This window comes from Acomys russatus, chromosome 8, assembly GCF_903995435.1.
Source record: "Acomys russatus chromosome 8, mAcoRus1.1, whole genome shotgun sequence".
Lineage (NCBI taxonomy): Eukaryota > Metazoa > Chordata > Mammalia > Rodentia > Muridae > Acomys > Acomys russatus.
Window position 1 is genome coordinate 29,227,005 of NC_067144.1, and position 18,783 is coordinate 29,245,787.

Sequence of the window (18,783 nt, forward strand, 5' to 3'; positions counted from 1 at the left end):
AAGACAAATGCCTCATTTTTAATCTCTTTTGTACATCAGATAATTATCCCCAATGCGGTGTTTTAAGTTTAAGCTATTACAAGGTTTGTTCTCTAATTAAAATAAAGGTCTGAATCCATTTGATCTCATGAATTTGTGCATCAAAGTGTTTTTGTGTCTTGATCTCATTTTTTTCCCCCTGTGAGCATATGTTGTAGTCAGGCAGGAAAAAAATTCTCTCTCTCTCTCTCTCTCTCTCTCTCTCTCTCTCTCTCTCTCTCTCTCTCTCTCTCTCTCTCCCTCCCTCCCTCCCCCTCTGTGTGTGTGTGTGTGCACGTGCATGCACATGCATACACATGCTAGCATGTGCATGTGTGCACTTGTGCATGTGTCTGTTCTACCTATTAATGTGTTCCAGCTGCATTTATTCTGGCTCAGTTCTCTAATCTTAATCACTTTTCATTCATGGAGGGCTTAAAACAAAGATGTGGGCTTTCCTGTGTTATTTTTTTTTTTTAATTACAGGAAATAACAGCTCTGTGTTCTTTGCTATTGCAGGGAAGACAGATTCACTCCTCTCTAATGGTCTTTATTCTTCCTTCCATCCAATTTTTCACCATCCATCCAGTTACATACCATGGTTTCAAGTTCATCTGCAATAATACATGTAATGTACTAGAGACTTCTGGTAGCTCCAAAGAGGGGACCAGGCTTCAGAACATAAAACATTATCAAAATAAAGTCAACTTCCCTGAGCACCTCTGTGTTCATTCTGTTCAGTGTGCACAGATGTGCAGATGATGACATGGCTCTTCAGAGGGGTTTTACTGACCAGCGTATAACTATAGCCTGGTGCTATACTTTAACACATATAGTTCCTAAAACATGACATAAATGAGTATAAGGAGAGTTTCTGTGATCAATGAATTCATAAAATAACATATCTATTGACTTTCATATTATAGGAAAAGGACTTTCTTCTAGACATAAAGTATGGTGGAAGCAATCCAGGATGACAGTAGGTCCAAGGGAGGTTTGGGGTATGGTGGGTAACAGCCTGCAGAGAAGAAAGAACTTGAGGAGGGAGGAGAAGGTAAAAAAAAAAAAAAAAAAAAGAAACTGGGTTCAGATTTGGGAGTGGGGCTTGGGGAGACATAGAATTGAATGTCAGACTTCCTATCTAATACCATTTTAATTATATCATTTCCTTTCTCTAAGTTGGTCTGAGCTTTCCCTTGCCTGACAAACACATGAAGAAACAGTGATGGTAGGAAGTAGATCCTGATTAATCAGAAAGAGGATGCAAGAGAAAGATGAGTTCCAGCTACACCACTTATATTCCAGTAAGGCCCTAGAAAGGTTACCACCTGTGTTAAGTCGGAGCTGTATCCCTTGTCAAAGATGCTCAACTGAACATTCTCAGATTTCCACTTTGGACACTGCAGTCTCTCCCACTTTTCACTGTCATCTTATTTTTTCTCATGTTACACTGAGATTCCAAAAGTTCTAAATCTCCACAGTCAGAGATTCTAAAAGTTCTTACAGAACTATGCATGAAACAGGTATGATTTAGTTGTTGGGTCAAGTGTTGGTGTGGTGGTTTGAATGAAAATGGCCCCCATGGGCCTATAAAGAGTAGCACTATTTATTAGGACGTGTAGTCTTGTTGGAGTAGGTGTGGCCTTGTTGGAGGAAGTGTGTCACTGGGGGTGGGCTTTAAGGTTTCGAATGCTCAAGCCAGGCCCAGTGTCACTCTCTCTTCCTGCTGCCTATGGATCCAGATGTAGAACTCTCAGCTACCTCTCCAGCACCATGTCTGCCTACTTGCTGTCATGCTTCCCACCATAATGATAATGGACTAAACTTCTGAAGCTATAAGCCCCAATTAAATGTTTTCCTTGATAAGAGTTGCCATGGTCATGGTGGCTCTTTGCAGCAATAGAAACCATAACTAAGACAGTTTGGTTGGAAATTTAGTGATATACCCAACTGTGTCCCCAGAGGCTAGACCTGCTTGCTTGACCATTTTCAAGTGTCCTACTTTACAAGGATAATTTCAATGTTTTTCTCAAGGGACTGAGAGTGACAGCCATTTAAAATATCATGATATGGCCCCTAGCTCTGACTAAATATTAAGTTTAGTGCCCACTATGTGTCAATGGATTAAAGAATTAATTTTGATACTGACAACTATGTCTATGACTGGTACCATATCCTTAGACTTACTTGAATTTCTAACTATTCTCAAGAACAAGAGTTTCTGTAAGCTACAAATATGCCTGAAAAGGACAGAAATACATTTATTATGTTCAAATGATAACACACACACACACACACACACACACACACACACACACACACACGCACACTTAAAACATAAATGAGCTAAAGCCTTTGGTAATGGCAGTCTCCTATTTCTGATTTCCAGGAGATTGATTCCTTAGACATCAATATTATATTTACAAGAATGACATAATTTCTAGAAAGCCTGCCATGGAGGCACCAAACTAATCCTACCATTCAGGAGACCAAGGGCATCATGAGTTCTCTGTCAACCTGGGTGGCACAGTGAGACCTTGTCTCATAAAACAGAACAGCCCATAAAACTGAATATACCAACCAAGAGACATCTCCAGAATTTTAGCATCATTATAGGAATAAACTGCACTTTCAGGGTTAATAATAGAATTACCATTGCCAGAAGATGAACAACTTAATAAAACATAAGAGGAAAGTTACAGGCATTTAAATAAATCCACTGTTCACAAGAAGCATATATCAATATGTCTAAAAGAGTGCATTTCTTTTCTACACCAGGGTTATGAAGAGAGTTTTCTGGGGATCTATTTCCTCTAAAACAAACAAACAAACAAACAAATCCTAGATAAGGTCTGAGGATCTTCTCTATTGCCTCTTTACCCTCTACAGCTAAAGTTGGAGGAAAATCACATTATACCCCCAAGGGTGCTGGGTGTCAGTGAGCCATCAGCACAGGGTCTTAAGGACACTAGTGTTTTCTCACTACAGAAAGCTGCTTTGGTTCCACATCCAAAAGTTATCAAAGTGACTACCTATGTGGAAAATTTCTTAAAAGGCAGTTCTGAGGGGCCTATGTCCATGGAGTACAACATGACCCACGACTATTAATTCACTGACAATGACTTCCCAAAAGAAAGGTGTAGCTTTCACGGGCCTTTAGCATTTCTTGCAAACTGTTTGGGGACTTTGCAAATGGCAGAATGCTGTGGTCTATTGGAGGTATCAATCTCTTCTCTCCCACTCAAATCTCACAGTCCTCAATATGAGAAAGGATGGCATAGGTACAGGTGGAGAAGTGTCGGGGTCATGCACTGCATACCAACAGGGAGGCATATGCAGACAATCATCGCCTTCCCCGATGCCCATTCAGTCCTCCTTCTTTATTGCGTTCTGCAATTAATGGAAGATCAGCCTCACATCCAGTCACCCAACTCCTCAGTCTGGAAAATGTCAGCCTCCCTAATCCTCGGTAACAATCCATGGTCGAATCACATCATTTCCACCAGTTATTTTCATTAGTCTGTTTGTCTGTTTAGCAGCCCTGGGGCCAGCTTTGGGCCTCTCACATAGTAGGCAAGCACTCTATCACCAACCTACACTTCTCAGCTTTACAAACATCTGTCAGCAGAACTCTTCTCTTCATCTCACTTCCATCATTGATCATTTGTTATTTTGACTCCCACTTCATTAGATAGCTATGATAACCACAAGAGGGAAGAGGCCAGGGAGCCTCATCTGGTCTGGGGATGGGTAGACAGTAGGTGTGGGGTGGAAAACTCAACAAAGCCAGGGAAGACATAAGAATCAGAAAGAGAAGCAAAGATCCATGGTGTTAGGCCCTACCCTCTGTACGGAAGAGACTCTGTAGGGTATAGGGAGCATACCCTGCCCTCTGCCCTGGACTCTGCAGCCCAGGGGTGGGACTTTCCTATTCCCAGAAGTTCTTCAGTATATAATCCACATAATTTGGTTCCCCCTACCTCTTTCCCTCCCCCTTGCTCTTCTCCTCCTTCCCCTCCCTTCTATCTCTGTGCACGCCTCTTTCTCTCTCCCTCCCTCTTCCACTGCTCCCAATAAACCTGCATTTACATGTATATAACTTTCATCTTACCCATTCCATTATACCTATCACATGGGGTGGGGAAAAAAAGACTGAAAATATCAAACCTTACATTCTGTGCTTTTGATCTTAGATGTGAATGAGTGCAGGGTTTCTCGAAGGAATTACTCAAGTCTATTTGTTGTTTGTTTGTCTTTAAAATTACATATATCGGAGCTGGAGAGATGGTTCAATGTTAGGAGCACTTGTTATCATTTTAGATGACCAAGGCTTGTTTCCCATAACACATGGCGGTTCACAACTCCAGGTCTAGGGGACCTGAATTCTCTTCTGACCTCAGACATCAGGCATCACAAGGTGCACAGACACATGTGCAAGTAAAACACTCAAATACATAAAACAAAATAGATAAATATTTAAATGTTGCATCTCTCTCTCTCTGTGTATGCGTGTGTGTATGTGTGTATGGTGTATGTATGTACGTATGTATGTATGTATGCACGCAGACATAATCTTCTGGCTTCTCAGCAGATACCTTTACCCACTAAGTCATCTTGAAGGCCCAGTCTTGAAACTCCAGCTTACGGTTGTATATCAAGACTCAGGAGGTAGAGGCAGATAAACACTGGAATGATAATTCCCTAAATGAATCTTCTCATATCAATGCCACAAATTAAAGGTTTTAGTTATTTCATTGCTTTCCTTCACTCTTCACAAAATTCTAGCTTTGTGCTTATAGGGTTCTAATGCTCCCCTCTATGTCCACTCCTGTGACTCAGCTATGATAAAAAACACTCTGTCTGTGGAATAATTATATAAATTGTCCATCCATAGTGAAAACCTAACCTCATTGCTGTAGCTATGGAACTCTTCAGTGACCCCTTCCAGCCATTTAGGTTTAAGACAAAATGAATCAAGAATCCCTAGACTCACATGAAAGCAAGGTTGTGGAGGAAAGCCTTCTGGTTTCTCCAGGCTCTCCCCACTAACAGACCGCCATATTCTCTCTCCCCTTCCCACAAGGAAGAATGCGGCCATCGTAGTAAATTGTTCACATGTAGCCTACTGTTCACAACCTCCCAAGCAGCTTACCCGGTCAGTCAACTGAAAAGCTATCTTCTTCAGAAGGGTTTTCCAAGTCTGGTCTTGGCTAGGCAGCAAAGTATCAAAGTATGACTGTGTTGCAATCTTTCTCTTTTATCTTCTGTCTCAAGATACACATTCCCTACACATTATAGGCTTGTGAACTCTCACAAAAGAGGAAGAGGATTCCTTCTGTTTACACACAAATTCTGTAATGGAGGAAGGGGGAGGGAGGGAGGAAGGGGAGAGAGAGAATACGAATCTATGCTTGTTTTTAGTTTTCTGGAGTACATTGGTATAAAAGCTTTCAGTTTTACTCCTTGATCCTAGCACTATGCAGAATGACTGAGTGGAAACCCCAATCTCATCTGCGATCACAATTTCCTAACACCAGGGGAGTCAAAGTGCAGAGATGACCTCAGGAGATTTCCAAGACACCCAGTGTATCTCTAAGTCCTGTGGTCACTAAATCATTTGAAACAGAATAAAATTAACGAGGAACATACATATTTTATGAGTCTCTTTATTTCTTTTTGAATAGCAGAGAATAGTTGGTGAGTGTTTCTACAAGGACTATAAGCCTTATGGGCTGGAATGATTTGAGTCTGATCCTTTCTGGGAAGAAAGAGCAAGATCAGTATTCTGTTATGGCCAGTTCCTGGTGCCGTTTTCTTTATACCCCATACCACTCCTTTTTGTGTGGATGTTGACTTAAAAAGACTGATGAATGACTAAATATGGCCTATGTACAGATAGAATGATTACAACATAGCAGTATGAAATACTTTGCTACTTTTCTATCCTGCCAAGGACATGGAAAAAGCCTTCTGAAGAAGATAGCTTTTCAGGAGCTGCTTGGGAGGATGTGAGCAGTAGGCTACATGTGAACACTTTAGCATGATGGCAGCATTCCTCCTTGTGGGAAGAGGAGAGAGACTATGGCGGTCTGTTAGGGGAGAGCATGGAGAAAGCAGGAGCCTTCCCTCCTTATCCTTTATATGTGGCTACTTTGGTCTAACTGATCTTCAGCATGTTTTAGGTGAAGTAAGGAACAGTGAATACCAATAACTAGGGATGGAGAGACGGCTCAGTGATTAAGAGCACTGGCTGCTCTTCCAGAGGACCTGGGTTCAATTCCCAGTACCCACATAACAACTCACAGCTGTCTGTAACTCCAGTTCCAGGAGATTTGACACCCTCATGCAGCCATACGTGCAGGCAAAACATCAATGCACACAAAATAAAAATAAAATAAATACAATCTTTAAAACAATATACCTCTTAACTAAAGCAATGAGCTGAGATGACCTGCTTCAGGATATTGTCTGTCTTCCTCATATAATTTAGACTCTCACATTTATACTAGAAAGAGTTCAATTTATGGTGGTTTTGGATGAGAATGGCTCCAATGGGCCCATGTATTTGAGCCTGTGGTAGTCAGTTGGTGTTTTGTAGGTTTAGGTGGTGTATCCTTGTTGGAAGACATAAGTCACAGTGTGTGTGTGTGTGTGTGTGTGTGTGTGTGTGTGTGTGTGTGTGTGTGTGTGTGCATGTGTGTGCGTGCATGTGTGTGTGTGTGTGTGTGTGTGTGTGTGTGTGTGTGTGTGTGTGATGTAGGTTCTTTCCCTTTAGAGGTTAAAGTCTCAAGCTACTTCTAGTTTGCTTTCTCTGCTCTGTGATTGTGGTTCAAGATATAAGCTCTCAGCTTCTGCTCCAGCAGCCATGGCTACTGCTTGCTGCCATGACAGACTCTTATCCCCCTGGAACTGTATGCACAAATAAGCTCTTTCTTCTAGAAGTCACCTTGGCCATGTGCTTTGCCATGGTAATAGAAAAGGAACTAATGCACAGTTCACCCTAATCGGTTTTTGTGATTCACCAAAAACTTTGAAGAATTATGTACACACTAAGAAAGTTCTCACTGGAGTGTTCTGGGTCATCAGCTCCATCATCATTGGGCTCCTCTCTTGGTTCATCTTCTTCCTCCATCAGGATCTTCTGATGATTCTCAGAGGAGACCTTAGGATCCATGCCAACCTGTATTCATCAAGAAAAAAATAGGCGCTATGAACTTGAAGGCTGAGTGGACCTAAGAAAACTGAAGGTTAACAATGCTTCATTTGTGAAATGCAGATGTTAAACATCTGGGAAACACTAACTGCTATTGAAGGCTGAAAAGCAGACATCAAGGCATCAACATGGTGTCTCATCAGTGACTCTCTTTTAGAACAACAATACTTAAACATCAGCCTCATCACCATCAACAAAAACACAGTTCCTGGGTAGAGACTAGTTGTCATCCTTTTAAAAAAAAGGACACCAGCAAACAAATACAATAGCTCTAGTTAATGCATGAGGGCTACATTAAAAGGATTCCCGTTGAAATATGAAACCGTAGATAGCACTAAAACCTGTATATGTCATATTCCTTTTACATACAAGTCTGTGAAAAAGTGTGATTTATAAACTAGGCATAGTCAGACTTTAACAGTAAAAAATAAGATATAATTGTAACAACATACTATAACAAAAGTTATGTGGGTGATTTTTTTCTCTTGTTCTCTCAAAATAACTTCTTGTAGATCTCAGCATCTTCAGTATATGATTTTACCTTTTACTTTCTTACTAGGTTGAAAATTTTCACACACTTCCAGGAAATAAAGACTTTTTCTTGGAATATGACAATTACCTTGTCTCAATTTTGGATGTTCTTCTCTTCACTATGACAGCAATTCTGACCAAGACAACTTAAGGGGGAGAGCTTATTCTTACTCAGGGGTTCATGGGATGCCGCCCATCAAGTCATGGAGGAGGCATGGCAACAGAAGCAGTTCTGGTAATGGGAGTATATGAGTCCTTTCAGGAAGAAAAGTAACTGGGCTGGAACTCCAGATGAGTTATAATGCTCAGGCTGTGACCCTAAAGTCCATGTCTACTGTGTTGGTCCCAGGTCTAGAAGGTTCCTTTCATAAATGGCCAGTAGGTGGGGACGAGGTGGTTAGCCACATGTACTAATAGGGGGTATTTCACACTCTCATCATAACAATTACTAATCTTTTCCCCTCAGGCCATTAGTAAGCAAAACAAGGAGTGCTACAGTATAACAAACAGCAATCTGATAACTAAGACAGCAACCAAGTGATCAGTGTAGGGTAGCATGGTGTGGATGCTCTGGGTAAAGGAAGGTTCATCTCAAAGGCAGGGTGAAATTTGATGGAGTGAGTTAATAACGCTAGTCACAAGGGAGTGAAATTCAAAACATGAGCTGTTCGTGACTAGAAATTTTCATTTAATAGTTTGACACTACACTTGACTATGAGCCTCCAAAATCATTGGAACTGAAAACCCAAATAAAGGGAAACTAATGCAAGGAGCAATAGTTAGGTCAAAAGAACAGTAAGTTAGTTTCTTTGGTTTGTTGTGACTTATTTTCTATTTTTCATCCTATGCTTATTAGTTAAAACCCACCCTGTTAGGTACTTTGTTTACTGCTACTTTTAGCTTTTGCAGAAGATGATACTGTGGAGAAGGAAACCAGTCTTGTTCTAAAGGATTTCCTGAGAAACTCTGGATGTTGAGGCAGGATCCCTGTAGCTGTCAGGTGTCCAGTGTTCTCTTCACACTGGGGAAGATGGAGTGATTCTGTTGGCACAGAAGGCTCCTACTTTTCATGCATATACTGTGCAAAGTAATTTCTCATTTAATTCTTACAATGATGCTTCATACTAACCATGACCATTATATTTTACACAAAGAAATAGAGGCTAGGAAAGATTTTAAAAGTTATCAATAATCACATAACCAGAAGCATACATTATTTCATAAAGTCAAGCCCCCCCCATCTTTGAGTTAAATGCTGGAAAAGTAGCAAGTTTGATTTAAATTGCTCTTGATGTATCAAGGAGGACTATTACTCAATGGTGACAGCACAGGGTGTAGAACAAATAAATTAAAAGTCTACAATTTTCAGAGGCAAGAAAGTAAAAATAAATAAATAAATAAATAAATGAAGCCTGGGCATTTGTTTAAGAAAACAAGATCCTCTGAAAGAGCAGTCAGTGCTCCCCACTGCTGAGCCATCTCTCCAGCCCCATATGGCAGATCACACCTGTCTGTAACTCCAGTTCCTGGGGATCCGCACCTTCACACACACATACATGCAGGACAAAACACCAATGCACATAAAAAAGTAATAAATAAATTATTTTTAAAAAGAAAACAAGATCCATAGGGCTAGAAAGATGGCTCAGTGGTTAAAACTGTGTACTGTTCCTGCAGAGGACCCATGTTCACTTCTCAGCACCCATGCCAGGTGGCTCTCAACTGCCTGTAACTCCAAAAGAAGCCAGTAAGTTTGACTTCCATGGGCATCTACAATTGTGCATGCACACAGGTACATACATGTACACACAATTTAAAAAATATATATGAAAACAAGGCACTGACTGAGATACATGGGAATAAAAACTCAATAAGACAGTATTATTTATTGGTACTGGTAGGAGAGCACAGTGGAAATTTTTTTTTGTCATTTGACTAACAGATGGATGAAGGGACCATTATCTGAGAATAGAAATACAGGAAATGGACCAGATGTGGAGTGAGACTGTTCAGCGTTGGACCAACTCAGCTGTAATATATCTGTAGAATGAAATGAGGAGTAAAGATGGTGATTAGAGACGGCAGCTGGAGGGGGTAGGTCCTGAGATGCTGCTTTTCCTTAAGATGGCGGAAAGAAAGACAGGCTAGTATAATGGCTGAGGGAAGAGAAATCAAGCAAAGAAGAAGATGAAGAAAGATCCCAGGAGAAGAAAGAGAGAAAAACACATGGTTATGAACAGAGTTGGAAGCTGGGCGTTGTGACGAAGCCTTTAATCCCAGCACTCCGGTAGACAGAGGCAGGGGGATTGCTTTGAGTTTGAGGCCAGCCTGGTCTACAAAAATGAGCTCAGGATAGCCAGGACTTGTTACACAGAGAAATCTTATCTCAAAAAACAAATAAACTAAAACCAAAACCAAACAAACACACAAAAAAGAACAGAGTTGGAGTTTGGTCTTTATTAGAGCTCACTTTAAAGGAATGAATAGAGCGAGGGGAAGGTAGATCAGTGACAGTGAGAGGTTTTCACGCTCTCTCATCACTTTTGTCAGTGAGGTGCCAGCACAAATCTTCCATGGAAAGTCTACCAGGCTGACAAACTCTTACAGGAGACAAATGGTGACCTATGAACTTCATGGTATTAAAAAGAAACATGTGCCAGGCAAGCGGTGGTAGCACATACCTTTAATCCTAGCATTTGGGACACAGAGGCAGGAGGATCTCTTGTGAGTTTGAGGCCAGCCTGCTCTACGAAGTGAGTCCAGGACAGCCAAGGCTACACAGAGAAACCCTGTCTTTTAAAGAGAGAAGAGAGAGAGAGAGAGAGAGAGAGAGAGAGAGAGAGAGAGAGAGAGAGAGAGAGAGAGAGAGAGAAAAGAAAGGAAAAAACATGAAAAACCCTTGTTTTTGAGACAATTCCTCAAGGATTGGAGAAAATATTTGCAAATCACACATCCAATAGGAGACTTGCATGTATACCATATTAAGAACTCTAAAAATTAAAGCTCTTTAAATGTTCCAATAGTCATATTTTTAAGGAAATTGTATAGATATATCACGACTTGTCAGGGAAATGCACACCAGTACACAATATGATGCCACCTCACACATAGCGTGATTTCTTTAATGACAAAGACACTATATCAAATATTTGAGGAGATGAGAAAAATTACAGAGCTCGTGTGTGTGTGTGTGTGTGTGTGTGTGTGTGTGTGTGTGTGTGTGAATGTAAAGTGTGGGTGTTTACAATAGCATGTCAGTCAGTTCCTTAGAAAGCTAACCATGGATGGGATGGAGAGACAGCCCAGTAGTTAAGAGTGCTTCCTGTTCTTCTACAAGGACCCAAGGTTTGTTCCCAGAACCCACATGAGGTGGTGCGCAACCACCTGCAACAGGGAATTTCATGTTCTCTTCTGGTCTCCGAGGGCACTCACACATATGTGGCATGCACACACACACACACACACACACACACACACACAGTGAGAGAGAGAGTGAGAGAGACAGTGAGAGAGAGAGAGAGAGAGAGAGAGAGAGAGAGAGAGAGAGAGAGAGAGAGAGAGAGAGAGAGAGAGAGCTTAAAAATGTATATTAAGAAGTTAAACACAGAGCTGCCATGGGTCCAGAAGCTCCAGTTCTTAAGCCCACACCCAGAAGAAATGAAAGATGTTGTATGACACCTTGGATGCTAATGTTACTCACTTTATTCATAGTGGCCAAATAGAGCAGGCCGCTCAGATGTCGTTACACGAGGATGCCTAAGTCAGATGCCACTTATCTATACAGCAGCGTATTGTCAGACAGAAAGACGCAATATCCTATTATGTCTGAACCTTAGACACATTATGCTAAGTGAAAGAAGACAGAAAAGACTGCGATATATTTTGTCATTCTATTTAAAAAAATACTTATTAATTTGTGACTGCACGTGGATGCGTGTGTGTTGTGAAAGTTTTCATGTATGTGTAGGCATGTTTTGGTTTTAATCCCAGGTGTGGGATATGGGGGCTGCTCCAGTTTGTCCACAGCTGATAACTGCCTTGTGAGGGGGCACGTGATCTTTGTCAGCTGGGAACTGTCTCATGTGGGGGGCACGGTCTTTGTCAGTGGGAAAGACTGGGGGGCTCTGAGAAAGAAGAAGACTGCTGGTTGCTGTTGATGCAGGTTGAAGAGAAGTTGGAAATATCCGGAAACAAGGATTTGACCCAGCCTAAGAAACCTGATGACCCTGGACAGCAGGAAATAGCTAAGGAAAACTACACCCCCTCTCCCCACTAACCTTCTTTCTCTCTTACCTGGTGTTGGGGTGTTGGAAGGGATTGAGGTGGAGAAGGGACAAAGGGACATAAGGAACCCAAAATAGAAATACGTTTTAAAGGTATGCAAACATATTGCATGCTAAGCTATGTGCTTGGACGTCAGAGGACAGCCTGAAGGGCTCATTTCTCAATTCCCATTGTATGGGTGAGGGCTTGAACTCAGGTTCTTAGACTTGGATGCAAGAGCTCTTACCCATTGTGTGATTCTATTTTAACGAAATGTGTAACAGCATAGGCAAACTGGCAGCTGCAGGAAGTGTACACTTTATAAAGTTGAAACTACCCCAAAATAGCCTTTAGAAAAGAAGGTTGCGGTTTGAGGAAATTAAGATTGGCAGAGGCAAGAGCTAAACACTGTCAGATAATAACTGACCAGATAATAACATCAGTTGTCACATTAGGCACTCAAGGTCTATGGGACTGAAAGTCAGGTCTCTCCATCACTACATAAAACCCTTTCCCTTGTGTTCTCTTATCATCAAATTCCTTTTCATGGACTTTGTTCTCCTAAAAACAATATGGAGAAAACAGATTCTACCAGGTAAATATATTTCCAAGTAATCATCAAACATCACTGCAGATATTACCTAACACTTAGGTTAGGTTTTAGAATACAGGATCCATTTCTACATTAGAAGATGTACCACGGGACTGGAAAGGTGGTTCTGTGGTCAAGAACACGTCCTGCTCTTGCACGGGATTAGAGTTTGGTTTCTAGCATGTACTCATAACCACTTCTGACTTCAGCTCCATGGGGTCCATGGCCTTCTGCTGGCCTCTATGGGCTCCAGCACACTTATGCACACACTTGCACTCAAGTGTGCATATGTACAAATACAATAATAATAATAAAAAATACCATGACAAGGTAAGATTTGTTGTTGACATGAAAGAATGACCCAATATGACAAAATCTACTCATTCAAATATAAGATAGAAAATACACAAGGTAAATGAATAAATATAATATAATATAATATAATATAATATAATATAATATAATATATATGTAAATGAAGATAATCACATGACTATCTCCAGAGCTATATAAAACAAAACTTTTGACAAATATATGACCCTGTTTCTAGTTAAAAACAGAATCCAAAACACTCAACAGAATAAGAATTGGTTTGTATTTCCTAAACACAATTCCTTGGTCCAAAAATATATATTAATGAGGAAACAGTAGGGGGGTTTCCACTCAAGCGAGAAGAGAGAGGGGGTGCTCACTATCTCTGCTACTCCTAGGCATTGCTACAGATGCTATAGTCTAGAGGTGCTAGCTGAGTGATGTAATAACACAGTAGAAATAGAACACGGAAACCAAGAAATTCAGTGATAAGCCTAATGGAAATGAGTTGTGCAGATACTACCCAAGATCCTGCAGACTTTGATGTGTAACCCCTCAAAGAAAACACTCCAGCAAACTGCAGTTCAAAGATCCAAATCAGGAAATGGTTCCTGACGGAGCGCCTTATAAAGGCCAGGGTTGCTCGATCGTCCCAGTAACCTCCAGCCTCGGAACACATGTTCCATTTGGACGTGCGTCTCTTTAGCCTCTTCTCAGTCTGGAGGAACACAGTGTGTGGCCTCTCCTAGACTTCCTCCTCTCCGCGCCACCCCCCCCCTCCCCGCGCCCCACCATTGCTGAATAAAACCTCACGGAAAACGGTAACAGGGAACCCACAAACAAAATCCATCTTGCCAGACACATAAAATGGCTAATTGGTTGAGCATGGAGCAAACCACGGAAGTGATGTCATGCTTTTATCTTACTTGAAGCGTGAAGGCTTTGAAGCCAGCCATAAAGATAGGACTATGTCAGAGTAGTCACTCTTCTCTCAGTTCCTCCTAGACCCAAAGTGCAATTTGAAAATAAAGTTCAGATCTGACTTGTTTCCAAGTCAGTTTGTCAAAAAGCCTGCCCTTCCAGCAAATGCTAACCAGGTTTCCGGAGTGCACAGCTGTACCCCTTTGTGTTACTCTTTGCTCTTTTGGGGGCGGGGGTCAGTAACCCAATTGCCTCAGGCTTGGTTGAGATTTTCTAGAAACCAGCCAGATTATTACATAGAACGCTTGTTGAGATTTTTTTTTTTTTTAAATTTCAAAGCCTGGACATTCCTTTGTAACTAAATGTTTTTGCCATAAAATCATAAATTTTCATCCACATTGACTTAAGAGGTTGTTTAGAGTGTAGTTAAATATTTAAATATATATATTTTATCAGCCTCTGGGGAGGACAGGTAAAGGAGGCAAGGCTTCTCAAATCTGTGGGTCGCGACCCCCAGGTGGGTCGCATGACTTTCTTGTAGGCATCACCTAGGATCAACCATCAGAAAACACAACCATTTGCATTACAATTCGTAACAGTAGCTAAACTAAAGTTATAAGGTAGCAACAAAAATAATTTTGTGGTTGGCGTCACGACAACACGAGGAACTGTGTTAAAAGGTTGCAGCATGGGGAAGGTTGAAAGCTGTTGTTTTAGAGTCACTTTATGTTTTAGAAACCTCAGCTCAGGCCAAACCAGGGATCATGGCTCGGACACTGAAAAGAATCTCAGGAAGCTAGCCAGTTTATGGAACCAAGTTAGACAGGGGGGAGCTGTGCCTCCTATACTTTTACCCCCAGAGGCAGAGAAAGTTATTCACGGAACGATGCACTTTAAACAACCTTCAGAGTCCATGTGGATGGAATTAATGATTTTAGGAAGAATATTCTAATATAAGCATCAGCGTGAAACCTATAAGAAAAAGAGGTGCATGGAAGTAGGAGGGATATGTCCACATGTGGACACTGGAGGAAAGAGGAAGGTCCTGCCCAACGTCATACACAATTCACATCTTAAGCCTGGCTCACTGTTGCTTTAACACAAAAGGTCTATGTATGGGATTGTTAGCTCTGTGTTGGCAGCCTTCACAGCAATGCTGGTGACTGCTCTGGACTCCTGCTTCCCAGCTGAGATGCTTCAGTCAGACCCTGGGAAGAAAGGGGCCTTTTACTCTCATGTCTCCCATAGTTTGTTTCCCTTTTTATCGTGCCTCGTAACTGTCATGCCTTATTGGAGAATATCTGTCCTCATTATATCTTCTGAAATCTTCCCCCAGATATGACTGGATATTTCCCTGGACCCCTCCAGCAGTGCGCCAGTGTAAATATATTAGTCTCTTTCTATGGAATGGTCTAGGTTTCTTGGAGTCCTTGGCGCCCGTGCTTTGGAGGAGTTTGTAAATAGCTGACATTCTATTCCCCAGCATTTTTCCATTGGCAGAACTCGCTTCCCTTTTGCTACTGTTATTTTTAAAATAGATTAATTTTAAATTATTTGTATTGGCATGTGTTCATTAAGCACAGTAATGGGGCTCACAGAAACATTTTCGCACAAGCCTTTTGTATACTCGGACTACATTCTCCATTCCATTTCTCTCCCACTTCCTGCAGGTTTTATGTAATCTTGGCAAAATCTCGAACCCATGAGTGAGAGAAAGCATACAACACTGGAATCTGACTTATTTCACTTAAGGTGATGGTCTCCTGCGGCATCCATGTTCCTGAAAATGGCTTGCCTTCCTTCTTCTTTATAGTGAAGGAACACTCTGCTGTGTATCTGTCTCTTGCTTTCTTTAGCCATTCACCTGCAAACGGACACTGAGGCAGATACATTAACTGGACAGCTGTGCTGTACTTCGTATACATGTACACACATTGCTATGCTACATTTGCCTTGAGTCTTTCAGGTGGATACCTAAGAGTGGGATAGCCAGGTCATGTGGTAGGTCTATTTTCAGTTTTCTGGGGGGAATGTTCACACTGAATTCCACAGTGCCTCAACCCATTTAAATTCCTAAAAGGGATAGATAGGGGCTTTTCCCCCTTCCTGCCTCTCCAGCACTTGTCCTGCTTATTTGTTTTAGCTTTATTTGTTTGTTTGTTTATTTATTTATTTATTTTATGTTATCACTGTTACCTGCATCCCATGCATGCCTTGTACTCATGGAAATCAAAAGAGAAAGTCTGGCCTTCTGGAACCTGAGTCACAGATGGTCATGAAGCAACATGTAGGTGCTAGGAATTGAATACCAGCTTTCTGCAATAGTAAAAGTACTCTTAACTGGTGACCCATCTCTTCAGCACACACACACACCCCATTGTGTGAGTGTGTACACATGTATGTGTCCATATGTGTGTGTCCACATGTGTGTGTGTGCATGTCCCTCTGTTTATGTCTCTGTGTGTGCTTCTGTCTCTATGTATGTGTTTATGCATGTGTGTGTGTGTGTGTGTGTGAGTGTATGTGTATGCAAGTTTGTGTGTGTGTGTGTGTGTATGTGTGTGTGTTGCTTTTCCTCAGTCAAGCTCCATCTTAGTTTTTGAGACAAGGTCTCTCACTGAAGAAGCTTACTTATACAGCTAGACTAACTATAGCCAGCAACTCCCTGGGACTCTTCTATCTCTACATCTTGAGTGCTGGAACTACAGGCATTCGTGGTTTTTATTATGTGACTGCTGAGACTCTGAATTCAGGTCATTACACAAGAACTTTACCAACTGAGCCGTCTCCCCAGCTGTGCACACACTTTCCTTTTAGCACAGGTATATTGCCATGCATTGTAAAGAGCAATGACTTTGTGAAAGGCTGATGAGTGAAATGACACTGTCCCTCGCACCCCTCTTTATTGCAGAGCGGCAAACTGTTTGCCATTATCAAGCTCAATAGTGTGCATAGCTGAAGTCATCTTAAGGACTATTATACATTCAAAGGCCTGCCTGTCCAGTATTACTCTACAACTTTTCTACTGTTCATTTCTGATCTTAAAAACCAATAATAGCTATGATAATGAATATGTGCTACTTGCTATCTGTAGGCTGTGTTCTAAGTATGTAGCAAACATAATCACTGGGAGACTTGAGATGCCCAATTGTCTTTCTATGACAAGTCGCCAGCATATTTACAGGTGCAGGTTATATGCCTGAGATAACTGAGCCTCCAGCATGCTGCTCGTACCATGGACCATGGCAGCCTTCCACCATGATGTTGAGATCTACACTTCTTCCCTCAGACTGGCCTCAGCACACAGTGGAAAGGATGCTGTAGGCTTTCCAAGAATAGCAGGTGTTAGAAAACAAGGGCTTCTGCCTGGGCTTTGGGAGGTGTTTCCCTTTTGCACCTAAGCTGTGAGGAAGATGAAGACTACAGTGACGTTTCTATATGAAGCATTTCTGGTGAGAGCTGCCTTACCAGACCCAGGGGAGAGCCAGCCCTGACTAGATGAATAAGCAACACCAGATGGTTTTGATTCTTGCCCTTGAATGACTCTGATTGATGCCTAGTGGGGCACAGACAAGCTGTTTCCTCTGAGCAGATCTGTGAGCAATTCAAATGTTGTTATTGTTTCACTACCGAGTTTGTGGGTGTCTTACTAAACCTAAAGAACTGTGAGTTTAGTTTGAACGAGCTGTCGTTGGGAGGTGGTCACTTGACACAAATCATTGGTGCTTCTGGGGAGAAAAGCCCTATCAGATGTCAGATGCACATCTCTCTTTTAATATTGTAGTCCTCTGTGACAGTTAATAAAGTGCTTTCCACGTGGTGTGTGCTGGATAAATATTTGTTGGTTTAAACTGAAATAGAGTAAGGACATGCGCTGGCATCCAGATGTGGTACTTCCTGCCCCTGGGCACCACAGCTGTGTGGTAGAGAATATGTCACTTCTCTGGTCTTCAGCTTTCTCTTCTTCAAAAAGGATCTTATGCTCAAATATTTAAGAGATGCTATAGTCCCTCAGATTGTACAGTTCATGGTAGGTTCTCTCTGTCTCTGTTTCTGTCATCTCTGTCTCCCTGTCTCTGACAGACTCTCTGTCTCTTTGCCTCCCTCTTACCCTCTTTCCCTTCTTCCTTCCATCTTGCCCTCCATCTCTTCTCGTCTCAATTTTTTACAGAAGAGAAACAAGGAGAAAAGTAGGGTTCCTCTCAACTGTAAAGCATCTCTCGTACACAGCGAAGATCATCATTTTTGGCATTGAGAGCACAGAACATTACAGACACACATAAGGTCATTTTTGAGAGGGTCCATATAGTAGTAATGGGAATAATGAGAGACTGGATACATGAAATCCAGTCAGGAAGCTAAATTCAGGATACTACAAGCCAGATAGCACACACAAAAAGTAAGTGGTGGATGTCAGGTCAGGAACAAATGGCAGGCTGATTCTACGAAGACAGAGAACGTTTTAGAAGGCCTTGATGAACTGGCTTGGAACACATAAAGGATTATTGACTAAGAAAAAGAGAAGTCCAAAATTATCTCAGTAATTTGACATGTACTTTGTTCATATGGGATATTTTCTAAGTGGGCCATCTCAGCTTCGTAATGCTATCTTGAAAAAATTTGATAATAAAAGTATACTGTGCTAACTAATATTTTAAAAAATCTGATAACTTTCAATAAGACTATGGTAGAATGGAATACTGTGTGTGTGTGTGTGTGTGTGTGTGTGTGTGTGTGTGTGTGTGTGTGTTGAGAGGGGGGTAGTCCTATTTAACCTCTACTGAATTGTAAGAAGTACGGGAAAAGAGCCGAGTTGGAGGTCAATATCATCACTGACATCTGATTTTTTTTTAATTAATATCTTAGATTGACATTTGGAGTGGTCAGTGAGCTTCACCATGGCACCTTCATCCATGTGTCATTACGCTTTGTT

The 18,783-nt window shown here is 41.4% G+C and overlaps 1 protein-coding gene across 10 annotated transcripts in view; it reads right to left on the minus strand.

The window, feature by feature from the left end:
* The window catches only part of Phldb2 (pleckstrin homology like domain family B member 2), a 218,099-nt gene that overhangs the window by 107,714 nt on the left and 91,602 nt on the right, over window positions 1–18,783 (minus strand). For 9 of the 10 annotated variants that reach the window (XM_051150005.1, XM_051150002.1, XM_051149998.1 and 6 more), the window contains exon 2: window positions 7,069–7,198. In XM_051150005.1, the coding sequence (XP_051005962.1) occupies window positions 7,069–7,198 (130 nt within the window). The remainder of the gene's footprint in view (window positions 1–7,068; window positions 7,199–18,783) is intronic. The other variant, XM_051149997.1, reaches the window with a different exon arrangement.